This window comes from Glarea lozoyensis (genome assembly GCF_000409485.1).
Source record: "Glarea lozoyensis ATCC 20868 chromosome Unknown GLAREA15, whole genome shotgun sequence".
Classification (NCBI taxonomy): Eukaryota; Fungi; Ascomycota; class Leotiomycetes; order Helotiales; family Helotiaceae; genus Glarea; species Glarea lozoyensis.
The window spans coordinates 1,707,115-1,726,565 of NW_007360989.1; the positions used below are offsets into that span (position 1 = coordinate 1,707,115).

The following is a 19,451-nucleotide window of genomic DNA, read 5'->3' on the forward strand; positions in this document are numbered from 1 at the left end:
GTTCACTACATACATACTGAAATTGTTAAGGGTTCTGGCACAATGACCTAGAAATCTGACCGCAGTCGTACCTATCTTCAAAGTACTCAATACTTCTGAAAAATATGGAGGAATTGCATCACGTGTTTGTCCTATCTTGTATCCCCTCCCCTATGGTGAGTTAAATCAAGCTTCTGCACTTGACCTTCCAAGGTTCCCTGCAGCTTCTAATCCCAATCTACGAATCTCGAGTACTTTTAAAAGCCCTATCTTCAATAGTCCCTGTCCCCGCCACGTGTCTGCTTAACTCGTCGTTTGCTACTTGTCAGCTTGCTTCCGAGCTAAAACACGCCTCGTCCCCGCAGTCCCTATCTCTTGACGACCTTTCCTCTCACAACAAGCTTGGAAGCTATCATCACTAGAACTAATCTAGATGAACGAGGAAGCTACAAGGGGTAACGTACCATCTCATTGTACGTACGAAACCTAATCGAGCACTACAATACGCATGATATCACTTCACCCCGGCAAGTGCGAGTGCTATACGCGTATCGGCGTGTACGGCGTATACTATCGGTGAGGGGGGATGAAATTATCTACAGTTATGTAGTCAACGTTCCCGCTGCCGTTTTGAAGATGGCTTTCTGTTCTTTTTATACTCTAGAGTGATAGCAGCAATGGGAGTGCTTCATCGTCTTCAGGTGCCGTTGGTAGCACTGTTGTCCTACACGGCAATAGCGCAGAAAGTCATCGATCTTGGTACGAAACAATGGACGTTGTCAAGTCCGGTATACAACATCTCAGTACCTGGCCGTGTTCCTTCACAGGTGCATCTTGACTTGTTTCGTGAAGGAGTGATTCCTGATCCGTATGTTGGGCTTGGGGACTTTGAGTTGAGATGGGTTACACTCACGAATTGGACCTACGAGACTACTTTGGATGGATTGTGAGTTGAATCCTAACTTGTCTTGGGCGTTTCTCAACTCTAGTACTAATTTCGATCAGAGACTCAACAATCCCGACTTGGCTGCTTTTCAATGGGCTTGACACTTTCACCTCAATCGAGGTTTGCGGGCAACATGTCGCTTCGACCAACAATCAATTTCGGCAATACTACTTTGAGATATCAGATATCTTGAAATCGTGCTCAACCACGCCAGATTTGAGCATCAATTTTGGTTCTGCGGTTAACATCACTGCAGATATTGCGAGCGAACCAGGCCAAGAAGTCTGGCCACCTGGCCAAGTATTTTGGCCTGGTGGTGTCGAGGGCGTGTTCGAGTTTCCCAATCGACAGTTCATGCGGAAGGAACAGAGCGACTTTGGCTGGGATTGGGGACCTGCTTTTGCTCCAGCTGGCGTATGGCAGCCTGCCTATGTTGTCCAGCTTCCTGGCCCTGCGGTTCATGTGCGAAACACCTTGCTGGATATTTATCGTCAAGGCCAGCTGAACAACCTTCCTCCGGATCAAAATGCACCCTGGATCGTGAATGCTAGCATTGATGTTATTGGAAGTCTGCCAAGTAACGCTAAACTCTTTATCGAAATCATGGACATCAAGAATGTCACCGTGGCCAGCGGAGCTATGCAAAATATGACATCTATCGGTAGCACGATTACTGGTAGCGTGGTGGTAGACGGAGAAACTTGTCAGCTGTGGTGGCCGGTAGGGTTAGGTCCACAGAACTTGTACTACTTCAAGATCACCGTCATGAACGGAAATGAGTCCTTAGTTTCTATCACCAAGAGAAGTGGTTTCCGGACCATAGTTCTCAACATGACCCCGATCTCTGAGTCTCAGCTAGCTCAAGGGATTGCACCTGGAAACAACTGGCATTTCGAGATCAATGGCCAAGAATTTTACGCGAAAGGCTCGAATTTCATACCTCCGGATGCATTCTGGCCACGGGTTACAGAAACCAAAATGAACCAGTTGTTCCAGTCGGTAGTCGATGGCAATCAAAATATGCTGCGTGTCTGGGCTAGCGGGGCTTACACTCCTGACTTCATCTACGATATCGCCGACGAGATGGGAGTTTTACTATGGTCCGAATTCGAATTTGGCGATGCTTTATATCCAGTAGGTGTTGAGTTCCTCGAGAACGTACGCCAGGAAGCTGAATACAATGTCCGGCGGGTCAATCATCACCCCTCTCTGGCGCTATGGGCAGGAGGCAATGAGCTCGAAAACTTGGAGTTGCGACTGGCGGCAGCTCTAGATCCTGGTAACGACAGATGGAGGCAGGAATACGAGCAGTTGTTTCTCGGTGTTCTCTTACCTACAGTTTTTGCCAACTCGAAATCTATATCTTACATTCCTAGTAGCACAACGAACGGATATCTGGAACTAAACTTCTCTCTTGCTATTCCTATGATACAAAGATACGACAACGCAACGAAAGGATCGATTTATGGAGACACCGATCATTACGACTACAATTCTCTCAACGCTTTTGATCTCTCGACCTACCCCGTAGGTAGATTTGCGAATGAGTTTGGTTTTCACTCCATGCCCAGTCTACAATCTTGGCAACAGGTCCTTTCTCCTGAGGATCTTCATTTCAATAGCACAACTATCGTTTTGAGAAATCATCATTATCCTGCTGGGGGGCCTCTCACAGACAACTTCCACAGTCCTTTACATGGCATGGGAGAAATGACCCTTGCGGCGCAACGATATTATCCAGTGCCAAACATGGCAGACCCTGTGGCAAACTTCAGTGCCTGGTGTCAAACAACACAGATCTTCCAAGCGGATTTCTACCGCAGTCAAATTACATACTATAGACGAGGTTCTGGAAAGAAAGAACGACAGCTGGGCTCTTTATACTGGCAGCTTGAAGATATTTGGCAAGCCCCGACCTGGGCTGGCATTGAGTATGATGGAAGGTGGAAGTTTTTGCATTATGTCGCGAAAGACATCTATCAGCCTGTGATAATTGCCAGTTATTTGAACACAACTGATGGTGATTTAACGGCATACGTCACGTCTGATCTCTGGTCACCAGCCACAGGAGTTGCAACACTCACTTGGTACGATTACAACGGGACTATACTTGCACCTCCTTCGTCAGTTCCATTCACAGTCGGCGCTCTAAACATAACTCAAGTTCTCCAAACCAACACAAAGACCATCCCGTACGACCTCACCAAAGCAGTCCTAAAAATGAACATCACAGCAACCGGCTCCTTACCAAACACCAACGACACCAAAACATTTAAACACGAATTCTTCTTCCACGCTCTCGATCTCAGTAAAGCGAACCTCCAAGATCCAGGTCTACAACTAGAGTACAATGCTAGTACGGGCAATTTCACCATCGAAGCGACGAAAGCGGTTGCTGCGTGGGTGTGGATGGATATCCCGGCGGGGACGCTGGCGAATTTTGATGGTAATGCGTTTTGGTTGGTGCCGGGGGAGAAGAGGGAGGTTGGGGTTGTGGTTAAGAGTGATGGGAGTGGTGGGAAATGGGTGGAGGGTGTTCGGGTGAGGAGTTTGTGGGATAATACGCAGAGTTAGGAAGACCTAAAATATGTATGATATGGTACCTCCTGTCTGCTATCAAGTATAAATCAAAAATACCGTAGAATTAATCACTAAACACTTTATTAGCCTATGGGATTTACGAGTACAGAAAGTATAAAACGCAAGTGTAGAGCTGTGATAAACAGTCAAGCTTGCAGCTCAACGGTGTCAGCGCTCCTGCCGAATAAGTAATTCTTTAGCGTATTACGAGAACGCCACGGATTCCGCGCACACGGTCGTGGGCTGATCCTGGTGAAGCCACACATCTTGGTTGTACTTTGTACCAAGCAAAAGTCTACAATTGAATTTATTGTAACACTAACTAGAGAGTTATTTTACCTGATACTAAACCTACATAATACACATGATGACGATTTTCATCATCTCAAAATTGATGATGTTTGGTTCCGTGGAACGGATTCCAGCAAGCACCGTTGCGGCACAGGTTTTTACGGTACTCCCGGAATTGTAGGCAATGATCCTTCGGCAGATCAAACGATGGGTTTTGTTTATTGGTTTTGGGGGCGGGACTTGGAGATCTTTATGTGAATTGGAACATTTTTGGTGGAATGGACTTTTTAATCACGTCTTAGAGACTTTGGTAACGAGTCGAGATTTTTGGCCCCGTCTACTGTAATTCAGCTTACGGTGAGTACTGTATTGAAGCAAACGTTTCGAGTCAAAACCCGTGATTTTGGTGGTATAGAAGATCATGAATTGCACAGCGACGGAAAGTATGCTCGTGATTTCACTCCGGTGCTTTGCTTTATAGTAGTCACCCCTGCACTTTCAAAACCATGGCACCAAACGGAAGGCTCTTCCTCGAGTAAACAGCCACCTCCTAATTTCCAAGAAACAAAATCGAATTCCGATGAATCGCTCTCGCAACTTACCACTTCAAGTATTCCACATCCTTAGGCAAATCCATTGGCTTCATGCGACCAACTCGCATGTCATAACCCAATCTCACCTCAAAGCTTCTTATGCATATATCATATATGAGCCGCCACTCGATCGACATCTAGAAGATTCAGAGCGAAATGAGGAAGGGCTTCTGTTTCTTCTGGAAGGTGCATCGGATCGCTCGCTTGGGTCGATTATTGACGGTGTGGCGAAGGGAAATCCTACGAAACGTTTCTAGCGAGAGAAGCCTTCTTTTCGAGAGTGAGATGTTGGTGGAAGGGTATACGACGAGGCGAAATGTTAAAGAGAAGGACTGAAGTTCAAGGCGGGGTTTGAGGGTTGCTGAGGTGAGTCGAATTATGATAATGAAATTTCCGCTTTTGCCTCTGGGTGAGCGATGGAGGAAGGATGAGAATTGGTGGGGAGAGGAACGATCATTTCATCTGGCCTTGGAGATGAAGCTTTTTGCCTGGAAACTGTCAACTTGAATGAGCCCAATCAAAAAGATATTCTGTTCGAGGAAGCAAATCGAAGTATTCAAGAATGCGAAATTTCTCGCTAATGAGCTTCCTATGTTCGGATATAGCCGAGCACCATGGAAGATCCATGGACTTCACGGACATGTACACGAATACAATACATACCACTAAGAGACCAAATACTCAACGTTCCATCCGCCAGGGTACGATCAACCAGAAGGACGAGATGATACTCTTGTGCAGATTCTCAAAATTCCCTGGTTCTTCCCATCGAGGAAGCTGAGAGCCTGAGATCCATTTCAGTCATCAGCCTTTTGGATCTAACGCAGCATCTAGCATGCACTTCCCAGCAAAAGCTCGTAAATTACGACATGTCGTCAAAAGAGGGTTCCGATAACCTTACGCAAATAACCTTACCATAAGGCTGTCTCCCAGAGCCTCAGAACCGCCACTTAACAACCCCGTCTTCCGAAGGAATCCTAATTCAATTGCCCAATATCCTCTCCCGAAGGATCTCGGTACCACCCAGACTCGTCCAATGTACATCACCGTAAACCATAGCGTATACCAGCCACCGGTATCTCAGAGCAGTAATTATGGTTCTTTGCCTCCTCCATCTTGTCACTCTTATTTCTGACATCAGCTCGCGCGGCGTAGAAAGGCTTACTCCCATCAAACGGCGTGCTGATTGGTGCGTCGTTACGATCGCCTACAGCCTCAGTTTCGCGAGCGAAGACCCCTTTCGGTATTTGTGTATGGATGTATTTTTATAATACTTAGAGGATGCGGCGGTTTTTGTTGGTTGTGCTTGATCTGCTTTATTCATTTGAGACGTTTTTGTGCAGATATTTGGGAACTTTGGTGGAGTATTTTTTTGGGTTTTGGGAGAGATATGTCGGAATCTTCGTCGAGTAAGAAGCCAAGGGCGAGTAAGCCGAAGGTTAAGACGGGGTGTATGACTTGTAAGTAAGTACATGTAACTTTCTTTAAAACTCTACACAAAAGTCCAAACAGTTTTGTTATGTTTAACCAAAAACCCCTCAACACATGTTAACCAGCATTGGTAATAGATCAAGAAGAGTTAAATGCGATGAGACAAAGCCAGAATGTCTCCGATGCTCCAACTTTGGAAGGAAATGCGGCGGATACCCATCACTAGAAGAAAGTCCACCACCACCCAAAGGCCCAACCCTCCCTGTCCCCAGACGACTCCTATCCAAAGCAATGGCACCCTCACCCACCCCATCACCCTGTCCCTCACCAATCCCCTTCGTCACAACCCCAACCCCAACCCACCAGCCCCCTCTCCCCCAAACCCTCTCCTTCCAAACCGAAAAAGAATACCGCTACTTCTGCCACTTCCGCGAAGAAACCGCCATCCGTCTCTCCACCGGCTTCCCCCCCTCCCTCTGGAACACCCTCATCGTAACCGCCTGCACCAACCCACCTATCCGCCAACTCTCCATCGCCGTCGCCGCCCTCGACCTCGCCATGACCGTGTCCCCATCCGTCCCCGGCGACGTCGACAAGAGCGCCCACCACCAGTACGGGCTCCAGCAATACGGCGAAGCGCTCACGGGGATCCGAGGACTCGTCAACATGGAGGAAGACTCTATGCGTCCGGCGCTCATCAGCGCGTTACTCATATTCTGTTTGGAGAGTTTGCAGGGGAATACCCAAGCTATTACGCACGTGCAGAGCGCGATCGAGATGATCGTGCGGCGGATCTCGCATGAGCCCAGACTATTCTATTTCGGCCGTGTGAGTGCGATGGGTGTGGTCGCCGAGTCGCGGATTGATCAAGAACTACTCACGGCGTTCATGCGTCTCGATCAGCCCTTTCTTTCGCTTTTGACCAGGAAGCGAGGCGTGCAAGTGACTTCAGAACGAATTTTCAATATCTTGTTCGGGACGGAGCATTTGGAGATCCCACGGGGCTTCGCGACGATTGCGGAGGCGAGAGTGTATTTTGAGGATATCAAATGGCGGATCCTGACTGATGCGCAGCCTCCTGAGGAGCTTTCGCGAGCTTGGGATGCGAGAAGTGAGGGGATTGATCAGCTGTCACTGCCGCTGCAGCTTAAACAGTGGTATGAAGTCTCTGGTGTGTTGAAGACGTCGAGTTTAAGTCTGGAGCTCGCTCACTGGCATGATGCATTTTCGCCCATTCTCAACTACGCTATGAGCCCGAACGGTGGCTCATTGTACAGTGCAGCGGTGATTCTTCACATTCAAGGACTCGCCGCTGATCTACTCACCAGCGGTATCTTTGCGAGAAACGAAGGCCCGTCGAGAAGTAGTTCGAGCGACGAACAAACCTCTGACTTTCCAACCGTCAATGCTATTATTGCCATGTCTCGTCGCCTGATCACGCACCCCCAGTTTTCTAGGGATTTTGTTTTTGATGCGGGGATTATACCTGCGCTTGTGGATGTGTGGCTGCTTTGTCCTGCTATGGGCTTGAGGATGGAAGCGATTGAGGTCCTGGAGTCTATGGTACCTAGAAGGGAAGGTTATTGGGACAGTCGAATCGCGGCGGAAGCGGGAAGGAGATACCTAGAGCAAGAGCGAAACTAGAGAGCCGTTAACTTGCCAGATTTGCGTCGCAACAGGAGTGTATATCTATGCACCCTTGGCACTTCCTAAGACATGTTGCCAGGAGGTGTTAGAATTCCTTTCTACTCTGTGTTAATTTAGTTATATTTTGAAACAATTACTTGTATCACTATTCCAAGCTTCCTGAGAGTACGACTGAGCTGTGGTCAACGTGAATAACCCGACAACGATGAATTGTAAACGGAGAGTTAAGGAGATGATCGACAATCAATACGGCAGTCTTGAAGTATCCAACCAAAAGAACTTAACAAAGCGTCTCCGATACATCGATCAAATAGGTTCCAGTAAGACATTAACCACTGAAATGAAGGGAAAATAACCCCAATATAATGAAATGAGGTATGATACGTCACGACTTCGTTGAGACCATAGCGCCATATCATGATGCTATTAGTAACTTATAACACTGAATTAAGCCAGAATAGAAAGACGTGACCATTGCTGCTGTGACTTCCTATTCTCACTGGGGTAGCAGACACAGCTTACATCAATCGAAACAACGAAAGGTAATTTCAATCTTTCAGTCATGGTGCAAATTAATATTTCCACAAAATGCGATTGTTACCCATCCTTATCCCTTTTACTTCTCACCACTCATCCCCCAACTCTCAACCTCACTCAACCCACCGTCACAGTCTGCGTCGCATAAACCGTTGTAATCTTCGTCACCTCAGTCGTAGACGTAGCACCCACACTCGACACAACCGTCGTAACCACGGTCGTAGGTTTCGGAATCTAATTTCAAATCAGCCATATCCCTCTACCCCCAAAAAACACAGAAACAGAATGTATACTCACAGCTACAGTAGTAGTCGTCCCCTTACTCGTCGTCTTCGTGACCGTCGTGCCGGGTACAGGGTTCGTGACGATGCAAGAACAGATATCAGAGAGTGTTTCGGAGGGGATGCCCGAGAAGTAGAAGGGTGGTGGGATGTCGTCGTTTTCGTCACGCTTTCTTGGTTCGGGCGCGGGTTCGGGGCTGGATTTGCATGCCGCCTGTATCATTAGCTCAGCCCTAACACTATAAGGATAGTTGACATACAGGGACGTAATCAGGGCAATCCCTATCAAAGAATAAGAATGGCGATGCGTCGCCGGGTATGATGTTTGTTGAGTTTGAATCCGTGGAGTATAAGTTACATAGTTGAACGTCGGTTGCGTTGCTGACGACCTGGAAACTCTTGCAGTCTTTGTTCTTGAGACAGAGTTGATGGCAGATAACCGGTTCCATGGGCTGTGCAGAGTAGATATTGTTGGTTGCGTAGCCCCATCCTTTTGCTCCGCAGATTTGGCCTGCTACTGGTGTTGGACAGACGCTTCCATCGGTAGGGGTTGGTCCGACACTAGACATGAATTAGAAAGACCCAAAATGGAATGGGTTGCTCTGGCCACTTACACAACGCTAGAGCTTGTAGTTGATGTGGTTGATGTTGAAGTCCTGATATAAAGTGATTAGTAAAATTTCACATTTGTCTTCGTAAAACTCACTTCGACGTGGTAGTTGGTGGTGACGTGATAGGCCTAGGTTCTTATTTAGCACATTTTACCTCAACATTGGGACTGCTGCTTACTTGGATGTGGTTGTGGAAGTAGTAGAGCTTGTGGTTGGCCTACAGATTTCTAGTTAGCTTGTGATCTTTGTTGAATCTCAAGGCAGACTGACTTGGTCGACGTCGAGGTGGTGGAAGGTCTAAATTTTATTAGTAATCTTGAATCCCTTTTCAAAATACTGCTACTAACCTAGTTGTGGTTGTAGTCGTTGTGACGGTAGAAGTCCACGGTTTGGTGGTATACGTAGTCCGGGTAACAGAGCTCGTCGCTGGAACGGTCACAGTGATAACGGTTGTGTAATACGATGTTACTACTCTCGTTGAGGCGACGGTGGTGGGTACATTGACTGTCGCGGTGTTTGTGTAGTATGATGTTCTTATGACGGTTCTTGTAGATCGAATGTACTGCGAACAGAAGCCAACTGGATCGGCATTGATGGGTCTGAAAAATTAGTCTTGTTATGAAATCTCAAATTTTGGTCTTTAAACTTACTCGTTTTCTGGTGGAGGATTGATAGTTCCAGGATCATATTCAAACAGACAGTCTTAAGCAAAAAAAGTCAGTAATCGCATTCTGTTCAATCGCCAGAAGACAGCTCAGGCTTTCATACTCATTGGTGACCCAGGTCCGCTGGGTCCACCGGGATCAAGTACTTGTCGTGCATCCAAAGAAATATCCTGATCAACTGGCACAGCTAGAGCTCCAATGCCGAGGAGGGCAACTCCCAAAGCTACGACCGATCTCATCATGAAGACGTGAGTTTAATACCGTAAGTACGACGCTACAACACGAGATAGAGATCCAGATTTCAAACGCACGAGAGGCAACCAAATATGAAAGCGTACATCGTTAACTATAAAGAAAATGAAAGCCAAGCAATCTGGCTCAATGATACTCTGGCCCCAGGAAAAAAAAAGCCACATGACTAGGAACATATCATACATACCGCTCTACATGTACATTTAGATACCATGAATAGATTTCTCTCGCAAAAACCATTCAAAATTAAAGTACAGCCTGATGTACAACAGGGATGTTTCTATTGATCCAAATTGAATGAAGAAACAATGGACGAGAGCTGGATACCTTATGCATGGTGTGCTTAGGAACCTGCATAGACTATTGACAAAACCAGACTTCTGGTTGAGGTACGAGAATGATATACGATGTTTACGCGAGGAGCTTGCAACCTCGAGCTATCAGGCTGTAGTCGTCAAGAGGCATCCTGGACGTCTCTATTGGAAAACGGTACCGGCTAATTCGAAAAATTGCAGAATTAATTGGGAGCCTGAAATTCTTGATCGGAGGTATATTTGACGGGCCGGCCAGGTAAGAGGAATAGATGCATGTTACCGGGGTGGTAAATGAATGTATCGTGGCATCTCTGCTGGTAGGGTCGCTTTCTTTGGTCCAGCTCGAGCTTCCGACGTCTGCTGGAACTGTGGTCGACGGATTGGTTCTAGAGACCGAAGATCTGGAGACTAATCCAGAGTATTTTTTGATGCTGGCTCCTTTCGGATCTTGTCCATGACGGAATGGGTCGATTCTAGATCCCAAGAGACAGTCGTTCCGTGAGGACAGTTCAAACGGTGGAGATGCCGGTGTCAAAATATTACTGTCGATTGATTGGTGCTGCTACTGGACACTCAAGTTGACCTTAGGCCCGATCATGGTAGCCGAATTAATAAATAGAGCGCAACGTTGTCTTGCTGGAGAGCTCGTTGGTTTGTTGTATAACATGTGTAGAGGAGTTGGGATTGAAGACAGGTGGATCGTGACACAAATCGTGTCGTGCCACCGGAGAATTTTGAATTGCGGACATCGGCCGTCTCGGCGGCCCGCATCGGACCGTCGGACGAGCTTCTTGGCGTTGAGCCCCCTTCTAGCAAGGTCCGTGCAGAGAATACAGTGATTGTCGAGGTGAAAACTGAGCAATTCTATACTCCTTGACTTTCGCTGACCGTTGTAGTCGTACGTTTTAGTCGTCATAAGAGGCCAACGATGCTTTACGGATCCGTGGTGTAGTATGAGAGTACAGGTGTTTCTGCATGATCAAGTTTGAGAAGCAAAGTTATGTCAAGAGAGAAATTAATAATATAAAGCATATATTCGATTTCCCACGGGTATCATTTCCACTTTGCCCTGAACTATTACAATCGCTCTACAATGAAGTCTTTTTATCCCCATTAATACCCTCATGATCCGCACGATTCTTCTCCGCAGCAATCTCCTTTTCAACGGCCATATCAATGTCTTGATTCTCATCCAATATATCATCAATCGTTCTTACGGGGCCAGTAAAGAACGTCTTGCCGCCAAACCCGGGTGCATAGTAGTAGCAAACACAGAACACTAGCACGAAGCCTAAGACTGCAACAGCGTAGTTCATCTCCTGTGGTCCCACATGCTCATATGATGGGAACAGTAATAGGACGAAAATAAACGTCATCCATGCAACAGAGTATGTGGCGGAGATTTTCGAGATGGTATCGCCCATGTAGAAGACGCCAGGAGTGAAGTTGCCGAATGCAAGGCGAGATACAAGTGGCATGCAGTATGCAAAGTAGAGACCCATAATAGCGAGGTTGAAGATGGAGTTGATGGCAATCGTGTTGACGAGCATGAGGAGACCTTCGAGAAGCGATATGAAGGCGCAGAAGCCAACGGCGCGAGCTGGTGTCTTGTTCGAAGAGAGCACGCGGAGAAAACCAGAGAATGGAAGTCCATGATCTGATTGAGAGTCAGTATTGGCACAGCAGAGAAATGACTAATCAGCTTACCTCTTGCGAAAGCAAAGGTCTCGCGACTGGCAGCAACCATCAAGATCGAGCAATTGCAGATACTGCTAAACCACAAGAACACCAACAAAGCGATGCTTCCATTCTTTCCCAGACTGTTGTAAGCAATCTGAGCCATTGGTTGACCCAGACTACTGGTGACTAATGAGATAACATCGGGACCCATGCAGAATGCAATTGTGATGATGACAGCCCAACCAGTCACTGCTGCTACGATCAAACTGCTAACCATAGCAAATGGAACGGCCTTGGCAGCATTTGATGCTTCCTCGGCGATAGTAGCTGAAGACTCGAAGCCCGACACTACCCAAACAGGTGTGAGCAACGACATCATAAATGCCCACCCATTGTTCGTCCAGAATCCAGTGTTTTCGAAATTGGTGAAAACGAAGGCTGCCGAGTTCTTAAGCTCGCTTGGTGTTGCGGCCGCGAGAGATATGATCAGTGCAAGCAGCATGACGAGCTGTACAATGATGTACGTAAAGTTCAGCTTGCTGAGAAGCGAAGAAGATACGCAGGTCATTGCGAATGTGAGACAAATCGTCGCCGTGAACATCCCGTAGTTATGGTATTTCGTAGCTACGAAAGCCCCATCCGTTCCAATACTGCATGTTGCGCCAAGAATAAGCGTCGCGGCGTAGATGGTAGAAGCGTAAATAGAAATGTATCCTAAGACGTTCATGTAACCACTACACTTGAAGTTAGTGCCTGTGCTAGTCAGGAATGAAGAGTACTTACGCAAGCCAGCACATGAAAGCCCGTTGACGCTCCGGTGTAAGTCGAGCTACCCACTGAGTTTGGTCAGTAACACAAAAACTCAATTTTTTGTCACAACTCACATAGTACAATCCGCCCGAAGTTGGCATACTACTTCCTAGTTCTCCCAAGCTGCAGGCAACTGGGATCAATAGCAGACATCCGATCAGATATGTCCATACCATTCCAACACTGCCTCCGCTTCCCAAGGAAAACACAATTGATTCTGCAATTGCAGGCGCAATTCCCATAGCTCCAAAACTCTGTCCGAATACTGTGAAATATGAGAATTCTCGTTTCAGCTCCGCACGATAGCCCAGGGAGGCAAGTAGTTGGTCGTCTGCGCTTATCGCTGTTGATGATCCCTCTTCTACACCTAGGATGTCTTTTGCCTTCGCTACCTTCTCTTCGCGTGTAATGGAACTGGCATTACTGCCCGTAGACACCCCTTCGTGTTGGACAGCCATGGTGATTGCAGATCAGAGATGTATGGAATTGCAACGAAGTCGAGATGTGAGAAGGAAAGGTTGATTGAGCTCTTGATATGCTGCCCCGAGCCTGAAAAATACTCAAGGGTAACAATGGAAAAACGAATTATATCAAATGAAACTCGGGGGGAGCAGGAAGATATATGACGGCTTGAACCACGCGGTCCCCTGTCAGCCTTCCGATAGATGTGAATCTCTGTCCCAACCACCAAGACCCAGTCCATACAGAGCCGTGGTAACTAACCGTTCCATGACCCAGCGAGTGGTCTAATTGCCGACGCAGTATACGAGGAACCAATTGCTTGAGGGTATCACAATCGGAATTCTCCATATGATGCTCGAATGACACTGCGGGCAGGCGAGAGCGCACCGCAGATAAAGCTACAGTTGTCTTTTGCTCGTTCTTTTGTGTCACAACCGTCGACAGCTCCCTCCCATGTAAACACGCACATAGATAAGGTTAAGCGACGGGCACCTTCCTCTGACAGGCCGGTTCCGCCAATGTCTCCTGACTGGTTGCACGGGAGGACTGCTCCACGATAAGGATTGTCTTCAGGGGTAGTGGACATTGTCCCTTCTCCGATGTGGCAGAAGCTTCCTTGGCTAACGCAGGAAAGAAGCTATCGCATAAAAGCAGATGTAATAATGACCATAGGGCTGTGAAGGTATTGGTAACCATATCCTATCAAATGCAACCGCCACTTTGAAGATGCAAGATAAGTAAAAGAACAGTGCAAATGCAGCAAATTTTAGTACATCATTCTTTGAAACAATAGATTTGAAGTCTGGAATCTAGACGAGCACATGAGCTTACAAACGAAAACCTCTGTGGAGATTTGATAGAGACTTCAACGTTGGGGGAAAGCGTTGACAAGAAAGCATTCGGTAAGCGATATTGAGCTTATCCACGCTCACGTGGCAAGTTGATTGGTAGCACGTGACCTATCGAGGGTCTCGACTTTCCTTTTTTCTGAGTGCATCTTCAAACGCATATCAAACTCTTTCAACCCGACACATTCAAGAACGCGTTCCCCAAACAATCGAAGTACGTCCTGATTATTGCCACCGATATTCCAGATGGAGTTTTATCGCCCTACCACATGCTTCCGCACGTGCAAAATAATCCAAACATTCTCGTCAGGTTCTCAGTATCCCGAGAACCAAGATTCTCGATGAGGAACGCTTTAGGTCTTCCTGGACTACGTGAAAAAGGTTCCGATATTTGGGACATTCTAGCTCACTATGCCAGCTGAGTCGAGGAACTGAGATGTTCGGCGCCAGCCATTCAGTTCGAATCTCTTACTCCTGGCTGAGCAGGATTTTCGACAATCGGAATGAGAAGTTCTGTTTGTTCACAATCTGGATGGAGAGCAGACCTGGTCGAATCCTCGCGGTTCTTTTAAACCCCTACTTACCAGAGAGGCAGAGAGAAATTTCTCCATACAGCGACATTTCCAGACATACGATTCAACAACCTTCTTACTTGGATGGGTCAAACATGCGATTACCCCCTTTGCTCAAAAACCACTAAAGATTATTTGTTAAGCTTCGACTAACACACCACCAGCACTTCTTACCCATACCTTGGAGACCAATCATGTCACGTGAGCCTCCCTCTTCCCAGTCCACGGGTGCCAGGAATGGTCTCGATTTTAATACTACATGTCAGTCGCTGAACTCACAATACCTCTAAGCAGGATTTTGACTCCTGTAAGTGTCGCTTCTCTATAAGCAAGATGATTTCGTCACTGTGCCAGACATGCATGTGCGCCGGGCGTATTGTCTCTCCAATTGCATCAGTCTGCAAAAAACAACCAGGACTTAGACTCCCGAATAACAATTGCCCCGGCCATAATCAACCTGTGGCAAGGCTTGTTACACTGCAGAACCAATGTAATTTATGCGCCTTCACTGGCTCGGTTCGTTAAAGCCTCGTCGACTGCCTCGCAGGCTCAGCCACGATCAATATACAGATGATCTCGTCCTCTTCATATATTCCGCACAATCTCTAGTTCATGAACTGTATATTTTAACTCTTTCTTCGAAAAACTTTTAGCCTTGAATGCCATCATAATAGCCATATTTCAATCTAGACTCGTCGTTCAAGCATACGTAAGCCAAAATGCCTGTTACAATGTTTAAGTCGAGCTCTCTGTTAGGACACACTTCGAAAAGTTCTGCTGTAGAGTTAGGTTCACCATCGTCCTCGGAAGACCCAAAACCCAGCAAAATTAGCAACTCTAATGAGAGCGGAGATCAGACTGTACGCATAGAAACATGGTTAAATTGGGGAGACAAACGTATTGATTCTGGGATTTCCGAAGATCGGTATGACTGCGGTCACCAATCACCAGCGAGTAAAAGGTCTTCGAGAAGGGCGAAATTGAAACGGCAGCAGTGTGGCTTCGAGGATTGCAACTGTAGCTTCCAACGATCTGACAATTTGAAAGTCCATCGAGTCCGTAAGGGCCATTTCTTACCAAGTGACCCAAGAGGCATTAGCAGTAGGGCCTCTGAAAAGATCGGTCAGCGGTCGAGTGATACTGTTTCAACCCAACAGATTCGCTCGACAAACACCTCGCAAGGATTCAATATCCAAGAGTCGGAAACACCCACTATGAATCAACATGCGACTTCTTCAGAAACATCTGGTCCATCCGAAAATTCAGTGGAAGAACGCTCCATGGTAAAAAACGTAGTTGCATGGATAGAGCCTACTAGCGACAAATATCGCATCCAAAACCCAGTTACAATACCAGTCACCAACGTACCAGTTGCCAAATCCCATAACGCTGACGAAAAGTCCGAATCAGAGTACAAAGACTTGAGCATTGAATTCACAGACACCGAAGAAGAGGCAAGGTTCCAGCGCGAGATTCAAAGAATACAGAGGTTACACACATCTAAGAGGCTTTCTGGTGGTACGGCAAATGAAACCCCAATCCAGAAGAGTGAACAAGTGAGCACCAGCCGATCACATAGCGATATCGGGGCCCTGAATATTGAGAACATTGCTGCTGGTGCCCCTGATAATAGTATACGTCAAGCAGTACAAGGAGGACAAGCACAATTTGGTGGTCCGGGCAATGAGCCTTGGATGAAGAGCGAATTTGGTCGAATGTTTTCTGTTCTTCTTGGTAGTGCCGGAAATGGGCTCGGATCATCAAATCATGTCCCTACCAGTGCTCAATCGATGAAAACTTCTAACTCTGGTGCGGATGATGCGGATCTGAACAACTTTCTTGATGGTGATATCCCAAAGCTAGCTTGCCCATCGAATGAGGCAAGAGACGAAATACCTCCCAATGTAGAGTCTATCTTCAACACGGACCATGAAATGGACGTACAAGAGAACAAGAACGTTTCTTCTTCTGCATATCCGTCGTGGATGATGGCCGCGTATCACGCTGCAGTTGACTTACTACACGGTCAAACGGAATCATTTAGCGTTCCACAAACGCCTAGCAGATCCGTTTTTGTATGGCAACAAGAAGAGACGAATTCGGCTCTTACTCTGAATGAGGTAATTGGATCCAGACTCACAATTATCAAACCAAGTGAGAAGAATCTCAGGTGTATATATGAGGAATCTGATCTGCCTAGCAACAAGCGAAAGGGAAAAAGGAGTATGTTTGTTCTGGGAGATCCTTCCGACGGTGAAGAAGATTCAGCTGATGACACGACACCATGTCCTGGTGCTGAAGAGACTCTTGCCACAACCCGTGAGGCTTTATCTGATGGTTTTGAGACCCTAGATATGCAAGCCCCTTTTTCGAGCAAAAGGCGAGACTCAGGGACCTGGTCGATAACCTCGCTTGCAGAAAGTGTTTTCTCTTTGGAGTCAGGAATGACCCGGTCTACAGCCTCATCACTCAATACACCGCAAGAATTGATCGAGCGCTTAGTTGGACTGTTTCTAGAAGATAACGATTTTCAGACAAATTGTCTGCGCGCTTTGGATAATATTAGACGAGAGCGATTCGAGCGAAATTTACGAAAGCTGTTGATAATATTCGCTAGTCAGCTGCGAGCAGAAGCCAAATCGGAAAACGAAAGAAACGCCGCGCGTTTTGTGAAACATCGTGCAACGAATTCTGCACATTTGATTTGTAGCAAACTCAACCGGACAGAGAACGTTCGATTCCAAAAGGCAGTTGGAGTTCAAGAGGAGGTTGATGAAGCAGACGATGAGAGCGAGTCTGACAGATCAGAAGGAGATATTGACAACTTGCTTCACCTCGAGACTTTCATCAAAACATCGGCATCATTGATATTTTTGAAAACTGCTTTAGAACTCTACGTCCACAACGTTATTAGCAACGGAATCTCAAACAAGGCCACCACTGGACTTGAGTGCCCTGCAGCCTCACAGGCAGGAATGAATAAAGTGGGAGACAAATTGTCGCTGATGGTATCTAAACTTCCCAATATCCAGCACTACAGAACTCTTCTGGGTATCGAGTCCCAATTAGACCCCGAAAAGAAGCAGGCCATAATTCTTGATGCCCAAAAACAACTCAGAAGCTATTTCAATCTGGATCACAGATCTGATGATCGAGACGATCCCACATTATCGTGGCTAGAAGGTGTCACCCGTAACAGCATAGTGGCTATGCCGACGCAGCAGCACTTCGCTGGCACTGAATTATCGAAGCGAGTTCTTGCATCTGAAGGCTGGAGGAAATGTACATTGCTCCTGGAGCAGCTGGAAATTATCAGGCCCGAATTACAATTTGGGAAAACTAGGATTGAATGGAAATGCGTAAGCCTTCCATCTTGATCGTTGGATTCAGACGAGGACTAATGCTCTATACAGAAATGTGGCCACACCATTTATGATGACTTCACCGAGCTCAAGCCTGGTGCGGCAGAAAGATACAGAAACATGCTTGACAGTTCAAAAATTGCTACAAATGGAGAAAAGTCACATTCAACAGCTACCACCAGGAATTCAATGTCAGGATTCATCCAAGCCGTAGGCAAACTCTGCGGCACGAAAAAGGGACAAGACACTACAACTCTCCCAACACATACTTCAAACTCATCCAGCAGCACCTCGACATGCACTACAGATCCCAAACCCTCACCCTCCCACCATACCGAACCACTCTACCTCCTCCTCTGCTACCCCCCAAGGCCGCTATGCAACCCGCCTCCTCCAACTAGACCTAACCCAAAAAGCCTTCTGCGACAAAACCCTCTTCACTCTCCTCCGCCAAAACTACATCTCCATGCGCGGCAAATACCTCTCCCTCTTCTCCTTCCGCATCCTCCACAGTATCAAATTCGTCCAATTCGATCTCTACAAGAGCTACCTCGTCGACGTACGCAAAGAGAACGTCATCCCCTCCCCAAACAATCTAGAATACCGCTACCTCCCCGCGCCCCCAGAACTCGTCCCGCCGGTGGGCGAAAGACATCTCATGCACCTCTTCGAACACCCTGATCACGCAGAAGACGAGGCGATTTGCTTTGATCGCTTCCCGAAGAAGTTGCGCGAGAAACTAGCGTGTGAGAGGGGCATCAATCCCGGCTGGGGATTGCAGTTTGTAGAGGGTTGGGATGGAAGGAAGGTTTGGGGCGTGGTGTTTGTGATGTTTGGGGTGGGCAGTTTAGTTATTGCGGTTTTGTGGAGTGTATTTGGACATAGTATACAGGATGCTTTTACGATGGCGAGTTATGCTGTTGCGATGGGGATGGTTAGTTTGGGGACTTTGCAGGCTTTTTTGGTAGGTTGATTGAGATGTTTGTGCTTTACAGATTTGGCGGCTTGAATTATTACTCTGGGACTGGTTGTAGTACTTTCGGTCTAAGTGGGAGTGCCTTCGGGATAGGTGGTTTGAATTGTATCGAATACTAAAAGTGGATTTAATAAGTTAACTCCATTCGTCCAACTCCCTGTACGGCACTTTGCAATAGGGATAAGCAATTATAATTTCATAATTATAATATAACGTCAAATCTTATAATTATATAATCCCGTTAAATCTCACTTTCTACATATATAAAACTACACAAAAAGCATGTATAATAAACTCCAATACTTTCATATATACACGTCGTGAAATATCATTTCTCCTTAAATTCGATAGAACGTAGAAAACTTCGATAAAGTGTCTCGGATCATATAGTACTCCAAGTCTTCCGATTAGCACAAAAAGTTCCACCTTAGGTATTCATTTATAATTTAAATTATAGTATCAATGTATCGTGATGATATAAGTCATTGTAATGTTAGTGCAGTATTCCGCATTAGGTAACTAAGGTATATACCTAGAGTAATAAAAGGTTAGTACCTTACCTTTTAGGAGGAGCTCGGGTAAGGTACCCGGAAAAATAAATCGGGTAGGTACTC

At 46.6% G+C, this 19,451-nt stretch overlaps 4 protein-coding genes across 4 annotated transcripts; 2 read left to right on the plus strand and 2 right to left on the minus strand.

The window, feature by feature from the left end:
• Positions 1 to 656: 656 nt before the first annotated feature.
• On the plus strand, positions 657 to 3,499 carry GLAREA_06375 ((Trans)glycosidase; the record flags this gene model as incomplete). The annotated part of the gene is made up of 2 exons (XM_008081789.1): positions 657 to 925; positions 985 to 3,499. The coding sequence occupies 2 exons, from the start codon at positions 657 to 659 to the stop codon at positions 3,497 to 3,499; spliced, it is 2,784 nt and encodes a 927-aa protein (XP_008079980.1).
• A 4,622-nt stretch (positions 3,500 to 8,121) lies between these two features.
• GLAREA_06377 (uncharacterized protein) lies at positions 8,122 to 9,800 on the minus strand (the record flags this gene model as incomplete). Its single annotated transcript, XM_008081790.1, has 10 exons — positions 8,122 to 8,238; positions 8,302 to 8,499; positions 8,546 to 8,846; positions 8,900 to 8,941; positions 8,992 to 9,024; positions 9,075 to 9,113; positions 9,167 to 9,193; positions 9,244 to 9,495; positions 9,547 to 9,598; positions 9,665 to 9,800. The coding sequence occupies 10 exons, from the start codon at positions 9,798 to 9,800 to the stop codon at positions 8,122 to 8,124; spliced, it is 1,197 nt and encodes a 398-aa protein (XP_008079981.1).
• A 1,415-nt stretch (positions 9,801 to 11,215) lies between these two features.
• GLAREA_06378 (uncharacterized protein) lies at positions 11,216 to 13,075 on the minus strand (the record flags this gene model as incomplete). Its single annotated transcript, XM_008081791.1, has 4 exons — positions 11,216 to 11,784; positions 11,835 to 12,541; positions 12,591 to 12,643; positions 12,692 to 13,075. 4 exons carry the CDS (start codon positions 13,073 to 13,075, stop codon positions 11,216 to 11,218), a joined length of 1,713 nt encoding a protein of 570 aa, XP_008079982.1.
• Positions 13,076 to 15,218: 2,143 nt separating this feature from the next.
• GLAREA_06379 (uncharacterized protein) lies at positions 15,219 to 18,834 on the plus strand (the record flags this gene model as incomplete). The annotated part of the gene is made up of 3 exons (XM_008081792.1): positions 15,219 to 17,858; positions 17,913 to 18,071; positions 18,169 to 18,834. The coding sequence occupies 3 exons, from the start codon at positions 15,219 to 15,221 to the stop codon at positions 18,832 to 18,834; spliced, it is 3,465 nt and encodes a 1,154-aa protein (XP_008079983.1).
• Between the last annotated feature and the right edge of the window lie 617 nt (positions 18,835 to 19,451).